General features: G+C 35.9%; 1 protein-coding gene across 2 annotated transcripts in view; it reads right to left on the bottom strand.

Moving 5' to 3' along the window:
- VTA1 (vesicle trafficking 1) overlaps positions 1–25,647 on the bottom strand; it is a 70,501-nt gene that overhangs the window by 44,381 nt on the left and 473 nt on the right. For both annotated transcript variants that reach the window (XM_061428147.1, XM_061428146.1), the window contains exons 2-4: positions 5,772–5,866; positions 2,686–2,813; positions 1,942–2,017 (exon numbers count right to left, since the gene is read on the bottom strand). In XM_061428147.1, the coding sequence (XP_061284131.1) occupies positions 1,942–2,017; positions 2,686–2,813; positions 5,772–5,866 (299 nt within the window). The remainder of the gene's footprint in view (positions 1–1,941; positions 2,018–2,685; positions 2,814–5,771; positions 5,867–25,647) is intronic.

Here is a 25,647-nt window from a genome sequence, read left to right as displayed (position 1 = left end):
ACCAATCTGCTACTTTGCCTCATTATGACGTTCTCTTCTGACATCTGACATTTCCATCCTCTTCTCTAATTGTATTTCTTTATTCACTTCTTTCTCTAGCCTTTTACATGCAGGTGTTTATCAGGATGTTTATCTAACCATATTCTCTTTCAAAACTATCTTCTTAACCTGAGAGTTTGTCTACTCTCCTGACTCAAATTTTCACCTCTCTTTTGCATATTTCTTGTCTTTTGATTCCAAGAGTCTTGTGGCAATTTATTTTTGGTTGGTATACCTGCACTTCAAATTTTAAATCTAAGTTTAAACATATTATTATTCCTCAGGTCAAAGACAGCCCACTTTGTATGAAGTTCCACAGTAATCATTAACTAGTTCTTTTGCTCAAAGTATAGCTCTTTATTCAAAAAGGTCCCCTTACTAAAGATGCCAGTCTTTTTATCATCTGTCTAATCTGGCTTATGACTTACTTTTCTAATCAGGTCTCTTTTTCTCCTTCACCCACCTGGTACTCTCCAAAAAAATCCCATGGACAGAGGAGCCTGGTGGTCTACAGTCCATGGGGTCACAAAAGAGTCGGACATGACTGGGCAACTAAACAACAACAACAATGCATACTAGTAAAACAGGAAAAAATCTAGATAAATAGTGACAGGAGACGGGAGCAGAAATGGAGCCAAGCAGTGGATTTATAGAACCTATAAAATATAAGTAAGTGAGAAGCATCTCTGGTTTTCACACTCCAAGTTTCAGTTTTCTATTATATTCAGTACTTCTCTATTTCAAGAAAATCTGACAGAAGTGGCCCTCAGTGGGCATTGCCCCATATCCTAGAGGGTGTTTGGAAATATCTGCTGGTGGTTTCCAGTCATCTGACTGATGGAGGAATGCTCCGTGGGCAAGGGTCAGGGATGCTTTGAAATATAAGGGACAGTCACACTCAGTACAAGGTGTCCCTCATTTAGCAGTTTTGAACTGTACTGCACATTTCTGCCAACTCAAAAACTTAGCTTATGATCATCAACCCTGGAGCTTCACTTCATTTTACATATAAACAAAGAATATTTTGCACAGTTTTGATATACTGTTTTATGAAAATGTAAACTGATTCGTTTGTTTGGAACTTTACTCTGAACAGCTAACCATTTTGAAAAAAAAATCATTTTTCATAAAAAGCAATCTCTCCAGAGATTTCAAATCACTAATAAGACATTCCTCTATCAGTCTCGTTTATAACTCCCTTTTCTTCTTTCTCTTTCTAAATTAATCTCTCTCCTCTCAGAAAACAATTTTTCCATGTGAATGGTAAAGCCCACTACAGTGAAAACAACACTGAACTAATGGCAATAAGTTCATCACTTAGCCTCAATTTGCTCATACATAAAATGAATATGTGCTCAACTTATCTCAAAGTGGTTCTGAGAAACAAACTGATAAAACGGATAGGAAGTACCTCGTAAAATATCAAGTTGTATATGCATTTTACAATAGAAACAAATCTCTAACAATAGTATTTCTGGCAAGAAACAAAATAGGGAAAAAAAAACAGTCCTAAAAAATTTCTGCCTCCAGTAATGTTTACCAAATAACAATAAATAAATTTAACAGCATCAAGGATCAGTAATATTTAAAAACTCAATAAAATAAAACAATGAACCTGGGGTTCAGAGACCAATTTAGTAGCCATGCACTCACTAAGTGTTAAATACATGCTGGATTTAAAGAACCTACTACAAAAAAACAACATTTATTGTTAAAAAATAATTTCACCTTTTGTTTTTAACTTTTTAAAATGTAGCTAGTAGACAATTTAAAATTACACGTTTTGCTTTTACTACATTTCTGATGGACAAGTGCTCTAAATAAACAATGCAATGACAAAACTAATAAAAAGCAACCAATACTGATCTCTAGCTAATAAGGCAATAAAGAATATACACTCACTTCATCAGTGAGTTCTCCAAACACTGTTATGACATCTATTAAAAGACTTGCAGTATAGAAGGACTTGATCATGTTTCTGGAAGAGAAAAGAGAGTTCATCTAATTTAAATGAAAAATGTAAGATGCATAATTAGTCTTGTAGCTACAAGAAAAAAACTTCCAATGTTTTAAAAAGCACTCTGAAGTTCATGTTTTCAATAAAATCAGATTTTAGGAACACAATGGAGTTCCTTCTGTAATCTGTATTAGCAGGAAGTGACAACACATATTACAGGTGAATATGGTACAATAAGGTTTTTACAATACGCTTTTCATTTTAGAAAATGTAGTGGCAATACTATCTGAATCGATATGCTACGTGTATTTCTTTGTATTTAAGTTTTACTATAATGACAAATCATTTGAGTTGGTGGGATTGGAAATTTTTAAAATCAGTATCACTGAACCAGGATGTTTTGGCTAATAGTTACTCAGATTTTATTAACTGCTAAAGAATGGCTAGTTAGAGTGTATTTACCAAGAAAATGAATTTGCTCTGGGTACTTGTCTTTCAGCCATGTTATCTAAAAAGCCAGGATCACTCTTATAACCCAGGCTTATTCTAAGATTCAAAAAAAAAAAAAACCAAAACAAACACCTAAATCATTAATCAGGAATCCTGGAACTTATTAAGAAAAAAACTGGATAAAGTCTGGTTATACAGTAATAAAACTTGTCATTTTTATTTGATCTTTCTATACTTACTTGTGAAATCTCCCAGCACGATCTTCATTATCTGCATACAAAAACATTTTCAAAGCGTAATTCTCCAAATGTGCAGAACCAACTATTTCTTGAGTAATAGCTTCATTATCACCCAACTGTTTCTTAAGCTAAAATGAAATGAGATATAGAACTTATGATTCTGGACTCAGAGAAGCATATACCAAGTACAAGAAATCCTAATAATCAAATCCAATGTTTATAAAAAGTTGAAGAAAGATACTCATGATAACCTGAAAGTATAATTTAGTTCTAAATATCAAAACGTGTGTGAGCATGCTCAGGTGTGTTGGCCTCTTTGCCATCTTATGGACTACAGCCCACCAGGCTCCTCTATCCGTGGGATTCTCCAGGCAAGAATACTAGAGTGGGTTGCTACTTCCTCCTCCAGGGGAATCTTCCTGACCGAGGGATCAAACCCGCATCTCCTGTGTCTCCTGCATTGGCAGGTGAATTCTTTACCATTGAGCCACCTGGGAAGCCAAAATATCAAAATAAAAAAGAGCAAAAAAAAAGATAACATGCCCAACTATCTATGTAAAGCATCAGACAAATATTTCAAATGTACAAGAAAAATGGAGTTAAAAAATTCTTTCCTAGCCATATAATTTAAATTTTTAATTTACTCCTATTTCAATATCTCCTATCAAATATAGAAAAATACAATGAGAAGGATCATTATATCCTAAAAAGTATCTCTCAGAGCACACTGTTAAATTTAGTCAAATATACACCTCAAATCAACACAATTTACACCCATGTAAATTTCCAGTCAGTACAGCCCTTCCCAACACACAGAAAAAGTAATTTAAAAACAACAAATTTAATTCCTATATTTTACTGAGACTGTCATATTGGAATAAAATGACCTTCTAGAATATTAGATCTGAATATCACACTATTGTAAAGAACATTATAAAGAATTAAATTTAGAAAAAGCCACAGAATTTTTCATAAAATCATCAAAGTAAATATTCTCATAATTAAGGCCCGGAAGAGACTGAATATTGGAATTTAAGGACATCTGGGCATCCTTACTCCCAACAAAAACAGGGAAAAAAATGTCCCACATGTAACACTAGTTTACTGTATCCACATTGTGAAATAATTTAATTGGAGAGGCAATTTATTTCTAGAAAAATTTAGTGGGAGTATGCCATTTAATCTCATCCTCAACATAAAATGTCTGGCAGCAATAACATAATATACCTGAAGTGTACCAACTATAAACATTATAATAATACAAGCAGGTACGTTCTCACCATGGAATAAACTTCCTTGTTATTTAATGTAGATAATAAAAAATTCCTGGTAAGTCCCTTTATAAATGTGATTTTACATTTTGTGTATTATAAAGAACCATTTAAGTTTTGTCTTATCCATAAGCTGTTGTTATTTCACCTATTATTGTTAAGCTGTAAAATTAATAGAGGTTTATTCTATATTAATGTCTGTAAGAGATGGTATTTTACAAAGTACTGCTACCTGTCAGACACATTCTTTCGTCCACCTCCTAACCTCACTCCCAAGAGTACTCAAACTTTTCCTGCATTCACAGAAGCAGTGTTAGAAGCAGAAGGCCAGACAGGTTCCAAGGGCAGCTGAGTGGTCATCAGTGATGCCACCAGGCCTACCTTGGGTAGATAATAGCAGAAGATGACAGCCTCAGAAGGTCAGACACCCATACCAGGGTAGAAAGAACACTCTTATCCATGGCTGCTTCATACAACTAAGACTTTGATCTGAAAGATTCTGGACTGACTGGTTTAAGTGTTTTGATTTTTAATGTTTAAGTTTTGTTTCTCTAAACAAAATAATGCAACTGGTCAAATAAATATTTAGGTTTCTAATTCTCTTGTTAGTCACTCAGTCGTGTCTGACTCTGTGACCCCATGGATTGTAGCCTACCAGGCTCCCCTGTCCAAGGGACTCTCCAGGCAAGAATACTGGAGTAGGTTGCCATGCCCTCCTCCAGGGGATCTTCCCAACCCAGGGAGGAGATGAAGCAATGAGTAGACCTTGACACTGTTAAAAAAGAGACTGGGAGGCACAGGGTGGAGCCCTTAATGCTAAGTGAAATTACTATAGCATTGCCTTCCTGATATATTGATACCCAATCAAATCCATTCAGTTTTCCCTGGATTGGTGCTTCTACACAATCTGTGATGTTACATCATAGTTCACCTACCACATTTCTGCTGGCAGAGGAGAATGCCTGGACCATAAGAGTATCCTGTCACAGGACTAAGAGTGGGAGGAAGAGACGATAGGAAACTTGCCTTGTTGTCTTTTTCACTAAATAAATAGCCCATTTCTTTTCTTTTTTTTTGCTGTGCCTTGTGGCATGTGGGCGGAGAAGGCAATGGCACCCTACTCCAGTACTCTTGCCTGGAAAATCCCATGGACAGAGAAGCCTGGTAGGCTGCAGTCCATGGGATCACGAAGAGTCAGACACGACTGAGTGACTTCCTTTTCACTTTTCACTGTCATGCATTGGAGAAGGAAATGGCAACCCACTCCAGTGTTCTTTCCTGGAGAATCCCAAGGACGGTGGAGCCTGCTGGGCTGCCGTCTCTGGGGTCGCAGAGTCAGACACGACTGACGCGACTTAGCAGCAGCAGTAGCAGTAGCAGTGGCATGTGGGATCTCAGTTCCCTCACCAGGGATCAAACCCACCCCTTATGCAGTAAAAGAGCAGAGTCTTAACCACCTGACCGCCAGGGAGGTCCCCCATTTTATTATTATAAGAGCTATTTAAGAATTTCTAATCAGTCATCCTTGTGAGTGCATGAAGGAAGGTTATAAATGATTCATTACTTATGAAAGAATGACTCAAAGGTCTACAATAACCTGGAACAAGAAATAATGTATAGGCAAAGATACTGAAACCAACTTTTCCTTCAACTCCCTAAGCACTATAATGTAAATGTAAAGAAAATTGTCTAATTTTTCCTCAGCTATAATGACACTGCTGATTGCCACCAACAGTTAGAGCTACAATAACACACACACACAAATAAAATGGCATTATAAACATTAATCAGAAAAATATTCAGTGTTCAACTTACAGCTTCTAACTGATCCATTAGCCTTGATAGAAATTTACGACATTCAGGAGTTTTACTATCAATCTTCATTCCAGTTTGCATTGCATACAATCGACCTATAAAGAAAAATACAATGATATGAATAATTCCCAGGACTGAATGTTTAAAATATGTTTTGTCTCTAATAAATAATTTAAAATTTAAGTGAATTTAGAAATAAAACTTTAATTTACTATGGATCTTATTCACAAATATAACAAACACAAAAACACTATCCAAAGAATACAAGATTCATGATGATGATAACACATTTCTATGAAGGAAGGCCTTCTCTTTTTACATTATATTTAAAATAAAAGGATCAGTCTGAGGCTGTCAAAAGAACCTGCAATTTAAATTTGGTAGATAAATGGGGGCATTCAGAAAAACAACCTTGTGTATAGGAGCACTTGCCAAGGGCCAGATACGTGATAACTGATAAAATACACAATATGCGTTGGGAGAGGGGAAATGCCACTTGAGCTGAGGTTAATGGGGAGAATTGTTTTGGTCATTTTTATGTATACACGTAAAAATAAACATATTGAAGGAGGAAACAGACAGAACAGGCTCCATCTCAAAAGCAGGACTCCATCTTGGGCCAGACTGTGGACTTTGAGCTAAATGCCCAGTATCTATGGAAATGACATATCAACTGGAAAACCAGACCCCCGGATGGAAGAGCCCCAGGGCTCGTACCTAGAGTCTCTGTTGCCTAAAAAAATACCCTAATTATCTGTGTAACCAAATAGAATCATAAATTCTATTATGCTTATTGGGGTATAACCACAGGTCTATTGATAATTGTCCACTGTTAACTACCTAGGCTTAAGGCATATGAATCATGGGTTTAAGGCATACGAATCACGGGTTAACTTTGATTGCATCTTTCTTTTCCTTTCTTCAGACTAATTTCAGAGACTTCGGGGAGGTGGGTTTGACCACGTACACTTAGGGTATATAAGGTTTTCACAAAAACTGGTTGGGGTCCTTGGCTAAGAGGAGACTCTGCCTTGGGCCCATCGGTGTAATAAACTGAACTCCATTATCTGCATTGTCCTTCTGAGTGAGTTTGTTTCCTGGAATGTGTGGCTACAATAATACCATCTCTTGAAAAAAAATAATAAAAATATTACAGATAAGGGTGAAGCTAAAAACTTCTCTGAAACCACAACCCTAAACAGCGTTCTCAGTGATGAGAGCGGTGAAGTTCGGTGGCAATTATTACCACCAGTATGTATACATATTGCCTGTAATTTTCCTCTCAGTTTCAACACTATGCTCTGAAGATTTGCGTAGCCCTACAGGGCTCCACAGTATGGACACGACATTTGAACTAAAGCACAACGGGGTAGTTCTCAGATTTTCATCATTATAAACCATGCTGCACTACCAGACCTTCTTGAGTGCACATTCGTGAGTTCCCGTTGGGAGACATCAAGGAGAACTGCTGGCTTGCAGTATGTGTACCTTTCTCACTTGAACAGCTACTCTTCAACTGTCCTTCAAAACAAATCACCACTATGCAGTTACAGCTACAACAACACATGCAAGCAGCCATTTCTCCCAAACTCGCAAAAAACTGACATTAAATTAAAAACTGGTATTAAACGTCCTATCAGTCTCAGGACTGTGTTATCTCACTTTTGATTTTGCATTTTCACTACTCAAGGTCTTAGAGGTGTACTGAAGACCTCTATATCCTCTTTTATGAATGCAGAATAACTATCAAAACAAAAATTTCATCAAATTTTCTGTTTGGTCACTTTCTTTTTAACAAACTGCTTTGCGGCAGTTCCTTATACAGTAGGAAAGAGGGCTATCCTGTCCCCCACACCCCCAAGTGGAATCTTGTGAACACTATCGCCTTTCCTGCTCTAGTCTTTTCTCCTCAGCAGGGAATCATTCAACCTATTTCTTCGCAGATTCTCCAACTCCAACTTAAACTCCATGATAATGGCAATTGTAGTCTACTTAGTTTGCTGATGGATCCCTGGCATCTGCAACAGTCCTTGGCCTTCGACAAACATTTTCTGAATAGATAAAATACATGAATGAAAGAACAGCTCATTCTGCCTGATGGCTTTAAATGCCACTTTTGTCATTCATTATCATATATTAAATTTTCATGGGACAAAAGGCCCCAACTCTGTATATTGTCTATCTTGCTTTGTTACTTGTTAGTCTACTATCTATCGTGGCTTTATTTGCTACAGCTTTAGAACATGGCAAGCTGTTAGTTACTCTCATGATTTCCAATTCACACCTTCTTTAAAGATGTGTTAATATACAAATAATACAATCATGTATTCTGAGTGTGTTTAAATTCAATATCTGTGTCTGAAGGAACTACTTTTAAAGGCTTAGGCTTTTAGGGTTCTCTCACAGAGCTTGAAGTTTAATTTATTAATGTATTTATTTCTGTACCAAATTTAGGGTTTTGATTCATCCAGTTATCAATGAGAAGCAAAAATGGAGTTTCTTAAAGACCTGTCCTGGTTTACACTGACTCACAATGTAAAAAGCATGATACTTTCATTTTTACTGTACAATACCCAGCACTGGGTATTAATGACACACAAAAAATCTAATCTGGAAGCAAAAATAAAAACCCACTTATTATATTCATTGCTTTGATCACAATGTGACAAAATTTTCTTTTTCTCTTTCTTTTAACCAGGCATATTTAATAACATACCCAGGTCGTTTGAGAACTAGGTTTGAATCACCTCTCCCCATGCCATGCCTTTTAAAAGCATGGCTGATCACCCTCCCCTTTTTAAACCAGTCATCTCTTGAGTTGTTCAAGCTTCATATCTGTTTTAGTCAGCTCTTCTTTTGTTATAACTGTGACAGAACTCCCCAACACATCCTCTTAGTGAGCTGTCAGGTCTTTTCTTCTAGCATTTTTGCTGTATTTCTTTTATTAAAAGTACATCACATGAGCTCTGTGGAAAATAAACATTTTGGATGCAAGTATTATGTCATCTTTCAATTTTTGAATGTTGTTTTAAAATACAGAAACTTAAAATATTTATGTACCCAAAGTGATTTTTCTATCAACTCTAAGCTTGGAAAGCTCTTTATCTCCAAGAAACTGGAAATTCAGTTACATAATTTTTCCAGTTTTTCCTCTGCTTTTTCAAATCTAACTATTTAATAACTAGCATCTACCTCAGTCTGGTATCTGTCCCAAATGCAAGTGGTAAAAAATTCTTTCCTTCTCTAATGATTTGTCTAATGATTCGTCTTTAGTATGTTTTTACTTTTTATATATCTTGGCTATTTGATTTTACTGAGATTACAGATCAAATGTCATCTCCTCACATGATAATACCTATAACTGATAATATGCTTTTTCTTCCTTGAAATTTAATCTTATTATGTCTTAATGTATTACCAAAATTTTCTGAAGACTTTTAAGTGTTCTTGCTCTTATTTTTAAGGGGAAGGCTTTTAGCTGAGTGTAGGGGTAAATTCTGTGCCAGGCTGCTTCTATTTCCCCTAACAGTTCTCACCCTAAGCTACTGAGGCTGCAGACTTTGAGACCCATAAGAGTCCAGGGAATGGCTGGAGTGTGGGAAGAAAATATTAGCCTTTTATTGATATGTTTATCTCATCCTTTGTACTTTTCTTTTATATGCTTCCCTGGTAGCTCAGCAGGTAAAGAATCTGCCTGCAGTGTAGGAGTCCAGGGTTTGATCCCTGGGTCAGGAAGATCCCCTGGAGAAGGAAATGGCAAACCACTCCAGTATCTTTGCTTGGAAAATCCCATCAACAGAGGAGCCTGGCAGGCCGCAGTTCATGGGGCTGCAGAGTCAGGCACATGTAGTATTTTTATTTTATATATATATATATATACATATATATATATATATATATATACACACATATATGTATGTATGTATGTATGTATAGTACATCAATATAGAAAAATTATTTATAAAGTTACATAATATTGGAGATTCATGTTTAATTATTTTAAACTTGAGGGTAGATAAGCAAAAGGTTGAGCATCACTGCTCATTGCATCCTTACTCCTCTCAACTGTAAACTATACTTTTTGCCCCAACCAAGTCCATGTTTCTCCACACAGCCCTATTCCTTCTACCATACTCCCTGGAACTATTGTTGAAAAAACAGTTGAAACAATTCTGAAGAATCAGCAAACTGTCTTACCTCTCCTCAGATTCCTTCTTCCTCTTTGTCTTAACTAAAACCTAAATGTCACTTAAGAAATCATTTTCTTTGCAGTTCTCTCAAGTAATGAGTTTTAATTCTCTTACATTCCTTCTAGTATTTAAGAGAAGAGTTGGCAAGTATGACTGGTTTTCTTTTTGCATCCCACTATTACAGTATTCTCTCAAGGCTTTCTAAATACACTGGTCTAGTGCTCACCCATTCTCTTCCACTGGACTGTTATGCTTGTAATTGCTCATGGATCTCAGGGTCTTTCCTTATCTTTCCACCATCTTAAAATTTTGCTGACTTGTGACAGAGACAGCTAGCAGCCTATTTGCATCCTTTCTCCCTGTCTTCTTTACTAACAAGATTCCTATATTACTAGGGAGTTGTAATACAGCTAGCCAAAACAGTACATTTTCCACTATTCCTCAAAGCAAAATATGGCCATGCTATTACCTAAGACAAATATCATATAACCAGAAGTGGTTGAGACTGACTTCTGGAAGGACTGTAAAACGGGAATGATGGCAGGGGAAAGGAAATGACTCATTCCCCTTTCTCCTCCCTCCTGCCTAGAACAGAAATGGGACGACTGAAACTCTAGTAGGTAGCTTGGACCACAAGGCGACTTTGGTAATCATGTGCTGGTTTATAGATTTGAAGTCAGAAACAGCCTGGGTCCCTGATGATTTCATGGAATTGGTACTGGGTACTGCCAATATCAGACTTTTTTTTAAATGAGGAAATAAATCCTTACTTTACTTATGCATTGTAATTCTGAATTTTCTGCAATAAGAAAGCAAATCTATTTCTAATGCATATACAGTGCTGTGCTCTCAGTTCTTATCAATACTGATTTCCATAACTGTACGGACTCTCCCTTATATGCCAGTAACCTCATAACTAAATTACCATTTCAAACTGCTGTACTGCTAATATCAGTATACCATGTACTCACTCTAAACATAACTGCTTTTCTTCCAACTTTAAACTCTGTTTGTTACAATAGGCTTCCAGTTCATTGGTGTCTCCCTACTTCTTCATTACAATCAGTCTTTTCTCCTTTAACTTCCTTCTGTAACTAGCTTTGATTTTATGACAGATTTTTCTAGGACTTTACTGCCCTATCTCTAAACCCTGAATCTTTTTATTACATTCCTTTGGCAAACGTACACTCATACATAAGCCCAACAATCCTCTCTCCCTGCATCTACATACCAGCAACACAGACCACAGACAGATCAGCATCACTATAAATATTAGAATTATCAACCTCAAATTAGCTTAATACTTTTTCATATTGAATATTCCAGTATTATTTATTTGAGCAAGTAAAATATACTTTCCATCACTACAAACTGAGCAAGCTACAGTTTTTTAAACATACATATTTTTATGACATGCCAACATTTTATGTCCTGTGTGAAACATCTGGTTTGAAACTAATCTTTAAGCTCTCTGTTTTGTGTCCCATCTTCTTTCCTATTTTGGCATTCTCTGAAGACATTTTATATTAATTGTGTAAAGACTGATTTCCTTATTTTCTCAACCTCTCAAATGACCATTTCAAGCATATTTCAAGCAAACCCTCACCCAAACATACACACAGAAAATTAAATAGACATCAGTTAATTATTTACTGTCTATATATACTATTAGTCAACATAGTAACACAATGTGAGGAAATAGAGGAGTGAGCTTCATTTCCCTGGGAGGTCTTTCTCCTTATTTTATTACCAAGTGGACAGTATATGAACTCTACCATCTATGGAGCATAGTGAGCTATTTAATAGAGCAACCGTGGAAATAAATGGCTATCCAGCAATGGTAAAAGTCCATTAAGCAAACACACAGAAAACTAATCAGTATTTTCTTGTTATCAAGAGAATGTTATTTATTCCTATGTAAAAAGTTCAATTTTGTTTCTGATTTGTTACTTTTAACTACTTCCACCATTGCTCATAATAAAAATCGAGATTATCGGTATCTCCTTTGAAGTGAGAATCAGATTTATTCCCAATTCACTACCACCACAACCATCATCAATTTTCTTCACAACACAAATATAATATAAGCTTCTTACCGTCTAAAAGCTAACCTTAATACAAGTGGCTGACACTTGAAATACAGTGCAATGACAACACAGTTTAATGGTTTCACTTACACGCATTTTCTTCTTGGCTTATATGCATATTCAGTCTTTGCAACTACAAGGACATTATTACAAAGTAACACCTTTAATTGAAGGACTGGAAAGAATCTTCTCAAAATTGAAAAGATTTAAGTACAAATTTGCCTAGCTTCTATATTTCTGAGTATCTTACATGGTTTACAATTTGTAGTTGTACAACAAGACACATTTTCTAATATTAATACAGTGAAAAGATGTTAAATCTACTTATGAAAATTTATACACCAAAAGATCTTTTAGTCATACAGATGGGAAAAAGGACTACTTTTATATAAAACTCTGTTCAGGACAAGTAATTCATTGTAGAAGCAGCAGTATGAAGAAAAATTGATGTCCAACATGGAAAATTACCTAGTAAAACAGAATAAATATGTAGCTAGAATCACCTATAGGGAAATATATTTATTTCATCAAGGAAATGTGTTTATTTTTATGAATAAATATTTTTAAAAGATGAGTAATGAGGCATATTTGCAAAAGGATTAAATACTTTCCAACCTAACTTTAATGTGAAGCATTTAGGAGACAAATATTTACTAATCCTCAAGGCATGTATACTTCAAAGTTTCATTAAATCTAAACATTAACATTCTATCACATCCTCATTTATACATGAGAAATCTAAAAATATGAAATGCATGATATACAGACACAAAAGGCACATAAAAGCTATTGTTAAGAGTGATGTACTAGTCGGTTAAATAAATATAGCACTCAAGTAGGAATAAAGCCAAATTTTATTCCAGTAAATAGAACCAAATATATTATTCTACTCATAAGTATATTATAAATACCTGCTCTATGGTTAGTATTGTCTTTGTGAAGGGACAAAATTAAAATAAAAACAAAGTATGAATGAATATATCCTAATAAAGGGTATATACTTCACTCATTCCTTCATTAAGTATTTTTAGAGCTTCTGTCATAATATAATAGCTTTAAGAAAAGTTAGCTCCTTCTGAATTCCTACTAAAAGACTGTGCTGGTACTTAGTAAATAATAGTGATGATCTGATTACTAAAATAACAACACAGATTCTAACTCTGGCCATAAGGAGTAATATTTGCCATCCTACTGTGAACAATCAAAGAAAACTAGACAAAATATATAAAAGAGTTTTTTGGACAATGGAAACAGACATGGTAAGATTAGGACATCTGAAGAAAGGAAACATATGAGATGACACCAATATCAGCCTAGCATTCTGCCTGGAGGTACATCCTAGTCTAAGGAGTAGGAAGGGAATCCTAAACAGAACACAGTGCTCTGAGTTGAGAAAATGGACTGGAGTTCAGGGAGACTGAGGCAGCTGTAAATGGAGGGGCAGAGCTCTGAAGAGTTTGGAGCTACACAGAAAAGACAGGAGTTTATCCTGAGGCTCAGGTGAACACTGCCATGTGCATGTGAAGGAGAAAACGCCGCAGGCCAAAGAGCGAACAGAAGCTGTGAGCTGGACTATTCCCAAGGCACACACAGGGCTGGGATGCATTCAAGTTCCAACCAAAAGGAGCAGAGAGCCCCAGAGGTTTACCCAGGATATTCTGTAGACAGCCCCCAAATAAAACAGGGTTAACCTGTCCCTAAAGCAAAGAGTACTTTAGAACTGCCCCCCAAAGCTAAAAACAAAACAAGGCACCAAAGAATTAAACTGAACAGCAATTAATTGCTGGTTGCATTTAATCCCTTCAAAGAACAGACATTCAAGAACTTAAAATTCACTTTGTCCCTCAATCAATCAAAAATCACTAATGATGGCAACAGAGGAAGAATGTGAACATAAAAAAATAAAACAATGACAAAATAATGGAAATAGCAGATGATGACATTAAAATACTGGGAAATCATTTTGAAGTATTTTATGGAAACCATGAATAAAATGAGGAGATAGGACATACACAAAGGAACACAAAAGGGCCATCCAGAAATGAAATATAAAAATGAAAAGTTTACTGGACAGGATTAATAGTAGTTTAGATATCATAAAAGAAAAAAACTAATGAACTTCAGAACACAGCAGTAGAAACTACCTAAAATAAAGCAGGGAGTAAAAAGACTGAAAAGGAAAACAAACACAAAACCAGAGTTTCAGTGAGGTATGGGGAACCATCAAATGCTCTAACATATATGTAACTGGAGTCCACCCCCTTAAAGGTGGGGAGGAGTGGCAAAAATGATTGATGAATTCTTTGCCCAGCAAAATTATCTTTCAATAAGGATGAAAATAAAAGCTTGTTTCACACCATAGAAGCTGATAGAATTGGTGACAATCGTATTAAGGAAATGATAAACTTTTCAACAGGCAAAAAAATGACACCATATTTAAAACCAACTACAAAGGCATGAAGAATGCTGAAAATGGTAATTATGTGGGAATATACTAAAAATTTTATTTCCTCATTTTATAAATTTCTTTTTAAGAAGGACAATTAAAAAATAACTACATTCTAGGGTTTACAGGTTTATAATTGAAATATATGATAACTACAGCCAAAGGACAAGAGAAGGGAAAAGTAAGTTCTAAACTAATATGTGAAATGCGATTTTATATAGTAGCTGACTGTGACAGGGGTTCCCTGATGGCTCAGTTGGTAAAGAATTCGCCTCCAACGTGTTCGAGCCCTGGGTCAGGAAGATCCCCTGAAGGAGAGCATGGGAACCCACTCCAGTATCTTGCTGACAGAATCCCATGGACAGAGGCGCCTGGAGGGCTACAGTCCATGGGGTCACAGAGTCGGGCACGACCGAAGCAACTGAGCACACACACACAGCCTGTGACAAGTTACTGTAATGCTAGTGTGTGTGTGTGTGTGTGTGTGTGTGTTAGCTTAAAGAGTCTAAAACCAAAACGATTTACTCAAAACAGGAGTAATTATTAAAATGACTATTCTACAATATAAAATTCATGTCTGCAAATATGTTTGCAAAATAAAAAAAGAAATGGAATGTTAATGGATAAGTCAGCAGTCCAACTTTCCGAGGTTTTTATTATTAACCTGTCATGCTACAGTAAAGTATCTGGAGTCAGCTTACAAAAAAGAAATGATACATACTTAGACAAAAGGACTATGAGCTCAAATTAGTTGCTACAGATTCAGAAACCAGCACAAAAAAACTGCTTATCTTTAATTGGCTTAGTCAAATTTATTAGTCATTAAAATCAATTTATGTGATTAACAGCAAATAACAGGCAACTGATTATTAATCCTAATATCCAAGTAGCTTATCACCATCAATAAAAATTCATTATTATTTAGCCTTTAAACATTTACACTGGTGTCCTATGACATCTTGTATATGAAATATACCATATGTATTTTCAACTTCCTGAACAACCACATCTGATTTTCCTATGGTCATATAAAGAAATGACTCTCAAAGAACATTTATACATGGTCACTGAATGTCTATTAATTGTACAATACCACCCCCTAGAGGAAACTTTTAAAAACCAAATCTGAAACTTTGTATGTTGATATTTAATACCAACTTTATGTGTTGATAGTTGATATTGATACTAAATATCAACACACAGTTTAAAGGGAAGGAATCTTTCTAGTTTTTGCTTTATCCACAACATCAAATGTCACAGAATCAAAATATTTATCATATGGTGCCTATGTTTAGTAGGAACTCAAATATTTTCTGGCTTCATTAAGGCAAAAAAAAAAGAGAGAGACATACAAAGCTCAGAAATTGATGTCAGTAACATCAAGCCTGTCCTCATTTCCACTCTCCACTTATCAGGAATCTTCCAGATTACTGCACTGGTTCCCTTTGTTTTCCCACTGATTTAACAAGTCCCTTTACCTTCACTCTGTAACTGCTATTCTAATTACTACCTACTCTCAACAATTTTTCATGTACCCACTTCTCATCTAGCATCTGTCATTCAGGTTCTGGTTCCATCACTTAGTAACAGAAGGACCAGGATGACTATAAGGTTCAAATCAGATACCCAGAAGAAAAGGACTGTTACGAATGCCAAAAGCTCCATGAATGTTAGTTATCTGGCCTCTTTATTCCATGACAACTATAAGGTGCAGCTATGGGGACCATGGCTGCCTCAAAAGTCAGATCAATTCATCATTTTTGGAGTATCTATTCCTTATTGTGTAAGTATTTTTAGTGGCTGGTACCGTGAATGAATCAAGAGGCCCTAGCAGGGTACAGTCTCTTAAGTTTACACTCTAGAAGGGACAGCAGGCATATGAAAAGCAATGAAGATAAAGCCATACAAGGCACAATGAGGACCGAGAGATGATGCATCTTAAAACCAGGGAGTTTAAGACAAAGCCTCCCAGAGAAAGTGACATTTAAGCTAGAATCTTAAGGGTAAAAATGGAGTGGATTTGGTAAGGAGGGGAAGAGGTGTCAAGGGCTGGAGAACAATGTTGGAAGGTCTGGAGACAACAGAAGGTCAGTCAGGTTCTAGAAATGGAGTGAAATTCAGCTTGATTAAAATTACAGAAGATGATGCCATGTTCAAATCATGAGTTATCACTAAAGGCACTTATTTTTTCTGATAGTCAGATGGAGCTACTATTGGTGTTTAAAAAATATTTTTGCTTTTAGTAAAGCTTTTGTTGTTTAGTAATGATGGTATGAAACATGTCCACTTATAGGAAAATTTTTAAAAAGACAAAAGAAAACCATCCAGAAACCTAAAGCTGCAATTTTTTCCTCTAAGTTTATTATGTATGTGTGTGTGTCTGTGTATGTATATATATATAGATGCATTTTTAAAAGTTCAGTTCAGTTGCTCAGTCGTGTCCAACTCTTTGCAACCCCACGGACTGCAGCACACCAGGCTTCCCTGTCCATCACCAATTCTGGGAGCTTGCTCAAACGCATGTCCATCGAGTCAGTGATGCCATCCAACTATCTCATCCTCTGTTGTCCCCTTCTCCTCCTGCCTTCAGTCTTTCCCAGCCATCTGAGTCTTTTTCAATGAGTTAGTTCTTAGCATCAGGTGGCCAAAGTACTGGAGCTTCAGCTTCAGCATCAGTCCTTCCAATGAATATTTAGGACTGATTCCCTTTAGGATCAACTAGTTTGATCTCCTTGCTATCCAAGGGACTCCCAATAATCTTCTCCAACACCACAGTTCAAAAGTATCAATTCTTTGGCACTCAGCTTTCTTTACGGTCCAACTCTCACATCCATACATGACTGCTGGAAAAACCATAGCCTTGACTAGATGGACTTTTGTTGGCAAAGTAAGGTCTCTGCTTTTTAATATGCTGTCTAGGTTTTCATAGCTTTTCTTCCAAGGAGCAAGCATCTTTTAATTTCATGGCTGCAGTCACCATTTGCAGTGAAAAGTTCAAATAATAGTATATATATAATTTTATATCCTGCATTTTTATATCAATCTTTCCCCATGTTACAAAAGATGCTTTCTAATTTCTAAATGATTACATCACTTTCTGTGCAATGGATATACCATAACTTAACCATTTCCACCATGATATATGTTTAGGCTGTTTTTGAGCTTGCCACAAACGTATATAATTGTTCAGATAATCCTAAAGTTCTTCATATATTAGTGATTATTTCCTAGGCAGAAGCTTTTCAAAACTGGAATTACTGTACATCAGATACTTGTACAATTCTATATACTCCGATAAAATGCTTTCTAAAAATTCACACAGCCATGTCAAGGAGAATTTCATCACATACTCATTTTGTATGAGTTATAACTTTAGTCAAAAAATGGTATGCCGTCTTAATTTACACTTGCTACTAATTCAGCTGAACGTTAAAAATTAGTATGCTCTCTTTTAGTAGTACATACACATTTCTGTCCATTTATGTGGATCATAGTTTTCATTTTTTAAAATGGATTTGTATGAGTGTTTTCCCTATCAAGGACACTGGCCCTCTGTCTTTCATCTATTGGAAACATTCTTTTCCTAATGCAATGCTTTTATAAATTAATTGTACTGCTTGTGCAGCACAGGTTTCTAAATGTTTAGTTAACTTTATCCTTCTTTTATTCTGTGAATAAAATTTTATTTTCACTGAGCATTTAAAGTAGAACTTTCAGGTAGCAACAGGTACTACCTGCTTGAAGTAGGGGCTTCCCTGGTGGCTCAGACGATAAAGAATCTGCCTGCAATGCATGAGACCTGGGTTTGATCCCTAGGTTGGGAAGATCCCCTGGAGAAGAGAACAGCTACCCATTCCAGTATTCTTGCCTGCAGAATCCCCATGGACAGAGGAGCCTGGCAGGCTATAGTCCATGGGATCACAAAGAGTTGCACACGACTGAGCAACTTTCACTTAGCTTGAAGTAGAAGGTAGGAAGCTATCTTAATAGTTTAGATGTAAGATGAGGGTATGATGTCAAAGAAACTAAGAAGGTAAGTAAAAATTTAAACATTTGATGACTGGGCTGACTGTGACAGGTATGAAGAAAGGAAGGGAAGGTTAAGTTTGTAATTTCTTAACTAATAAATCTGAAAATCTGACAGATATGAAAGACATTCTAGAAAACTTTGACGCATCAACATTAGCTCAAGTTAAATTTTTTAAATGTGAGAAATTGACAAGTATACAAAAGAACATCCCCAAAGCATAAACTTCTGGCTGCAACAGGATTAACATTAAGGATTCTTCTTAGACAACTTCTATCTTCACTGTGGTGTTGGATACATGAACCTCCACTTGAGAGAACTATTTAGAGCTAAATACAGATATATACACAAATGAATTCATGGAAAACTACGTAAGTCTAAAAGAGATGGGTAGATTGTGTCAATATCAATATTCTGGCTGTGATACTGTACTATGACTTTGCAAGATATTAGCACTGGGCACAATGAGTAAAAGTCACACAGATCTCTTTGTATTATTTCTTCTAACTGTGGATCTATAATTATTTCAAAATAATTTAATGAAAAAAAAATCTAACAGAATTTTTTCCAGGAGTGAGATGTTCCAAGTAAAAGTAAATTCAATAATTTGTTATTACTAATTAAAAAGGTCGAAGAAGTAAACTCTAAGCATATAGTCAAAAAGTAATTTGATATATGATATTTCAACACTTATTCCTGACTTAAAAAGAAAATAAAAGATCAAACAACTTAGAAATATAGGAATACTAAGGTAACAAAAAATGATAACACACTAGAGTATTCCCATTAAGGCCAGATCTAAATCATTTCTGGAAATCACAAAATACTGGAAATGAGGAAGCACAGAGGGCACATCCTATGACATCTCTATGACAGTCTAGTAGCCACAAGCTATGAAATACTGTGCTTCAAGATTCTTTTCATTATGTTTCCTTACTGCAGTAAGAGCATGTGAAAAAACTATGAATTACCCTATATTTATTCAATCAACACATATTACATGTAAACTACATAATTTCCAATTATCCACCATGGCTTTGGTACTGTATTAGGAGTTAAGAGATTCAATGATCATCAATTTAAGACATATTTCTTGCTCTCAAAGTGAATATTCTAGTAAGGCTGGAATATTCGTAACATTTACAACAATGGCATTCGTTAAATATTTATGAATGCCAATTATGTGTCAGGTGGTGAGAGAAAACAAGGTATCAATCCCTGTCTTTCAAGAGAATCCAGGAGACTGAAAGGTAAAGAGGATCAAGAGGATCAAGAGGAGGGATATACTTGATACCATTTCTAGACATCATATGAGCTCAGGAAAACCAATCTGCAAAAAATACTGAGTCGGGAATTTCCTGGTAGTCCAGTGGTTAAGACTCCAAGCTCTCACTGCCGAGGGCCTGGGTTAAATTCCTGGTTGGAGAACTAAGATCCCATAAGCCAAGAGGCATGACCAAAAAATGACACAAAAAAACCACTAACTTAAGAGATCAACAAAATATTAGAAAACAAAAACACCAACCAAATATCTGAAAATCAAAACACAATGCATACTGAAAAGTGATCCAGAGGATGGAAAACCCCGATTATTCATTTAAGACTGACAGACATTTAAGTGTCTATCAATGTGTCTGAATAATGCCTCCAATGCATAGCTTACTCCAGCTACACACAGTTCAAAAGGAAAAAAAGTAAAAAGTACTGAGTCAATAGGAGTTAAATTTGATTAAGAGGAAGTCATAGGGGATTCCAGGCAGAGCGCAACATACAGAGAGGAAATATAAGATAATACGGAACTTTTATAAATCAGTGAGTACTTTAGCAAAATAACCTTTAGTTTTTCTTCTCACAAAAAATTCTTCCTTGCTCTAGGAATTTAGAAAATTTTTGTTTGCTCTAAGGTTACAGAAATGTGTCCCTTCACACATTTTTAGGTTGACATTTACTACTTTTTATCTGAAGTTTAAACAGGTAAAAAATGCAATTTCTGTACTATAGATGTCAAGTACTGACATCTAAAAATTTTATCACTCTTTCAACTGTAAACACCATAGCAATTTGGTATCTATTACAATCTTTTCAGATAAAAAAATTATTTTTTTCAAGAGTCAGAATACACTGTCTTATTTTCTTTTAACCCATATTTCTATGTACTTTACAGGATTTTATTATAAAAATGTATCTGCAAGCTCAAAGGTGTTACTTGATTATCCTATCACACTGCTCTGCAACAAAAGTATATAAAAATTTAAATTTAAATTTTTATTAAATTTCCTGAGAGAAGGTGCTATGTGTTAAAATGTTTCTTCTGGAATTGAGTTTTTGCAATTGTTATGTATAACGACGTAACATTTAAAACAATATGAATTTTATTTATCTTAATAATCGCTAAGTATAAAAAGTAAACTTTCCTTGGAAGTGCATGAGGTAAACCGCCTATCTATGAATGAACATGATTTATCCTCATAACGAACCAGAGTATTGGTTCTATTCCTGCTTTCACTTTTATGAATTTAACAAGGGAGAAAATTCATTCACATAAAGCAGCAGATGAGAATGGAAGCTTTGTCACAGCAAAACTACCAAATTCTTTAAATTCCTTCTGGGTTATAGGCTAAAAACCACATCATTACTTATCATCAAATAACATTTTTAATAATCTTTCTTAGCTGACATTTTAATTAGGTTTGCCTCAAAATTTGTTTTAAGACTAGAAAAGAATGTGTCACCCCTTCATCAGAATATTCATTTTCTCAATTCCTCTGAAGTATACAGAAAAGACCTTATAAAGACTCATCATTTGCTTTCAAAGGCTTCTTTTTATTCTAAGAATGAGACAGGATTCGGAAAACTGAAATAGTGTTTGTTTCAACATCCTCTGGTAGGAAAAAAAAGTCATAATATTTTAATCTTATCACTTGTTTTAAATGTATTTCTGAAAAAAGCAAAACACTTCAGAGCTGAAAATTTACCTCATTTGAGGAGAATGTTCACCATTCTACATAAATGGCAAAACTGCTCAAGTCAAACCAATCAGCCATTGGAGGCTTACTTTTTTCAGAAAAATATGACTTCTCTAATTCAAGTAAACATTAACACATGTTCCCACACACTCTCTCTCATTTCTGGATTCTAAGACTAAAATTTTGATAACCTACAGACCTTGATATGAGCTTGTCACCTGAATGAAATAAGTTACTCCCACTTCAGCATTTCCCTTTTGCTTTTACCTCAGTCCATCCTAAAGGAGATCAGTCCTGGGTGTTCACTGGAAGGACTGATGTTGAAGCTGAAACTCCAATACTTTGGCCACCTGACGCGAAGAGCTGACTCACTGGAAAAGACCCTGATGCTGGGAAAGATCGAGGGCAGGAGAAGGGGATGACAGAGGATGAGATGGTTGGATGGCATCACCAACTCGATGGACATGGGTTTGGGTGGACTCCAGGAGTTGGTGATGGACAGGGAGGCCTGGCGTGCTGCGGTTCATGGGGTCGCAAAGAGTCGGACACGACCGAGCGACTGAACTGAACTGAACTGTCCTCAGGAATGACACTTTAATAAGGAACAGAGAACGAAACGCTAAGATCATATAATGAAAACTCTTACCATTTTGAAACTTCAACACAGGCCAGTTTTGAACATGGCCTTACCATGTTCCCCAAGAACAAGGACAACATGCTCCATACCATCTTGCACTTGACCTTGGTTGCAAACTGCGCCTTTGCACTCCTCTGGATAAAATCCAAAATGATTGAACAATGGCTGCTAATAGCTAAGAAAAATTCCTCCTTCTTCTGAGATTCATTCTTGACCAATTATTCCTGAAAGGAGATGACTCCAGGTGACTCCCCTTATAAAAAAGCTGTATGTTAGAATGTTCCTTTCACATCCTTTGTTTCCCATGCCCAGCATTTTTAGATAAAGGCTTATTCTGTGCTCTAACTGATTTTCTTCCAAATAAGACACATAAAGACAGGAAGCTCTATCTAATAGCTTAATAAATGGAGGTTTCACTAACACCAGTAATTTGTTAGAACTGTCCTTTTTTTCTGGACACCCTGGAGGATTTTCCACTTTCTCCTCCAGAACAATTCACCATAAAAATACTAATGATGCAGGAGAGCCTGCTTTTATTCTTTAAAGTAGGAAAAGGGCAATTGAGAACAAGATATAGTAAAAAATAAATAAATAAATGAAGGGAAGCATACTACTTTGCCACCCTGACCAAAGGAACTTTGTCAGGAAAGAAACACAGAAGTTGCGACATGTGAAAATGATTCCTGTAGAATTATTTGCATATTGAAGATTGAAGAGTACTGGTTTAGTAGTTCTAGTGCCTAAGTTACAAGAAAAAAACTGTCATAAGCCATTTTTTGTTACACAGCAGAATCAGATCTAAAATATAACCTATACAGTAATTATCAGATAGCAAATATAAATGCAAATATTTTTAAAGCACTTAAAGAAATGAGTGCTTCTGAAACAGTTAAAAGATTATCAGAAATGGCGAGCTGATTTAAAAACAAAGTAAGAGAACATCTAGAAATAAAAAATGAAAATGTTAATAGAAATGCAACAGATGGGTTATACAATATATGAAGGGGAACACTGACCTAGAGAAATACACAGAATGCAGCATAGAAAGAAAATGGACACAAACTATCAAAGCATTAAGAGATAAAGAAGCTAAAGGAGGAAAATGCAACACGTCTAATTAAAATTGAAGGAAAGAACAGAGATAGCAGAGAAACAATAATTGAAAGTAGAGAATTTTCTAGATTTGATGAAAGACACCCATCTACAAACTCAGGAAGCCAAAATCTCAAATAAGGTACACAAAAAGAAATCAAGACCTAGAAAATCGGAACATAAATCATTAGAGATTACTCAATTGGTCATATTTTAAAATTAAGAACTTTTGCACATCAAAGGATTTCATAAATAGAATGAAAAATCAAAAATCAAACTTCTCAAATAAACTTTGAAAAGACATTTGCAATACCAAAAGATCAGTAGCTAGATTAAAACAATGAAATAGAAAATGGTCAAAAGCAATAAGTAGGTATTTCAATAGGAAATCACAAATGGTTAATTAACATATGAAAAGATGCTCAACCTTATTAAGACTCAGTGAATTGCAAATTTCATTCCAGTGAGACATCATTTCACACTCACCAGATCAGCAAAAATTTGAAAGTCTAATCACAGCAAGCATGGTAGATATATTAGCATTCATTTTACTATTCCTTGAACTGTATGTACACATTATATATGTTCTTTAACACGCACATAAGAAAGAAAGAAAGAGAAGTGGCTCAGTCGTGTCCGACTCTTTGTGACCCCCTGGACTGTAGTCTACCAGGCTCCTTTGTCCATGGAATTTTCCAGGCAAAAGTACTGGAGTGGGTTGCCATTTCCTTCTCCAGTGCTTCATAACAAAAATATTTTTTAAGTGACACCTGGTTTTAGCAATAAAAATCATGGTTCTTGACCCTGCTGAGAGCAGTTTCAGTGAAATAATGGGATTGAAAACCAGACTGCAATGGGCTGAAAAAGATCTATGAGGTAAGGATCTAAAGACAACTACAGACAACTATTTCAAGCCTAGCTTTGAGGCTGGGCCGACAGGACTGCAACTCCAGGGGAATGTCACAGTGAGAGCTCCTTTTATTTTTTAAATAAAGGGAACCGGGGCAAGTTTAGGAAGAAACAGCAGAAAAGGGAGGATAGTGACACAGGAAATAAAGGGTCCCAGGAGAGTAACAAACGTGTAGAATACAGCGCCCATGGAGGGACTGCTTCTAGACAGAATCAAGGGTTCCCACTTAATTGTTACAAGAAATAATCTCTCTGACTTTAATCACATCGCTTTTCTGCTTGCTCTATTTACTCTAGTTACAATAGTCACTTTAATCCTCTTTTAAGCAAGCCCCTACCTCAGGACTTTTGCACTTGCTCTCCCCTCTATGGAGAGCACTCTCGCCCAGGTGATGCAAAGCTTGCTTTTCACTCCTGTTAAGTTTGTTCAGGTGTGAACTCAGCGAAGCTTTCCCTGACCACTCTGAAAATGAAATCCCTCCCTCACTTCCTACCACCCTACTCCTGGTACTCCCTGTTCTTTCCCAGCTTTAATTTTCTTCACAGTCTTGTAATATTCTATATAAATTTACTCATTTTACTGTTTAATCCACCCCCCCTCCCCCAATATGTACGCTTCATGAATGCTGTAGGCACTGTGCCTGGTAATACTCATACAGGTAAAATCTCAATAAATACAAGCTGAATGAATGACTAATGGTCCCTGCTTGAGGAACCTGAAAAACAAGTATAACGCAAAAATGTTGTTATGATCCGAACAAACTGAGGAGGTAAAGCCTTGAGAGTAATCATCTTACTGCCCACAGAAGAGGTGACACTGAGTTAGAATCTGAATTAAGGAGTTCGCCAAGTGGAAAAAAGGGTAGATTTCCAAGAAAGGGAAGAATGTGGAGGTTTGAAAGGGCCTTGCACATTTGAGGAGTGAAAATGTGGTACTCCTGGTTTATGGCCGGGATGGCAGTGGACCGTATTTCGGCTAACCTTATACTGTCTATGAAAGAGGACACCTTACACTGAGCTTCTCAAAGTTAAAAATCCTTTTCAGCGTACTATGGTTGCTTGGTCACTTGTTTTATTTGCAGCAAAGTTAGAATGTGGAATATAAAATAACCTATAATGGAACTACTGTCTTTAGCACAAAGGAAAAAGTGTGATCAAGTCTGATCTGTGTTTTTCATCAACTGTATCACAACCAAAGTGAGAGTATGTCACCCAATGTCTCAACCTCATTTATTGCTCAAAATCAAGGCTACAAGTTCTCACTGGTAGAAGACAGCAGTTTAAATGCAGGACAAATCGGTAAATACAAGTGTTTGTTCTGTAGCAGCCACTCTTTATTTATGAATGGGCCTGCAAGTTGTCATAAGTAACCCACACTCATTACAATGTTTTCAATTAGTCAATGTTCCTTTTGCCCACATCACTACTGTCTTTGGAACACTTATCTTCCTTTCAGCCCCAACTCAGTTACTTAACTACCCAGGTTAATTTCAGGATTTCCTAGTGGAGACAGAAAGCTCCT

This window comes from Bos javanicus, chromosome 9 (genome assembly GCF_032452875.1).
Source record: "Bos javanicus breed banteng chromosome 9, ARS-OSU_banteng_1.0, whole genome shotgun sequence".
Taxonomy (NCBI): Eukaryota; Metazoa; Chordata; class Mammalia; order Artiodactyla; family Bovidae; genus Bos; species Bos javanicus.
This window is presented reverse-complemented; position numbering and strand designations above follow the sequence as displayed.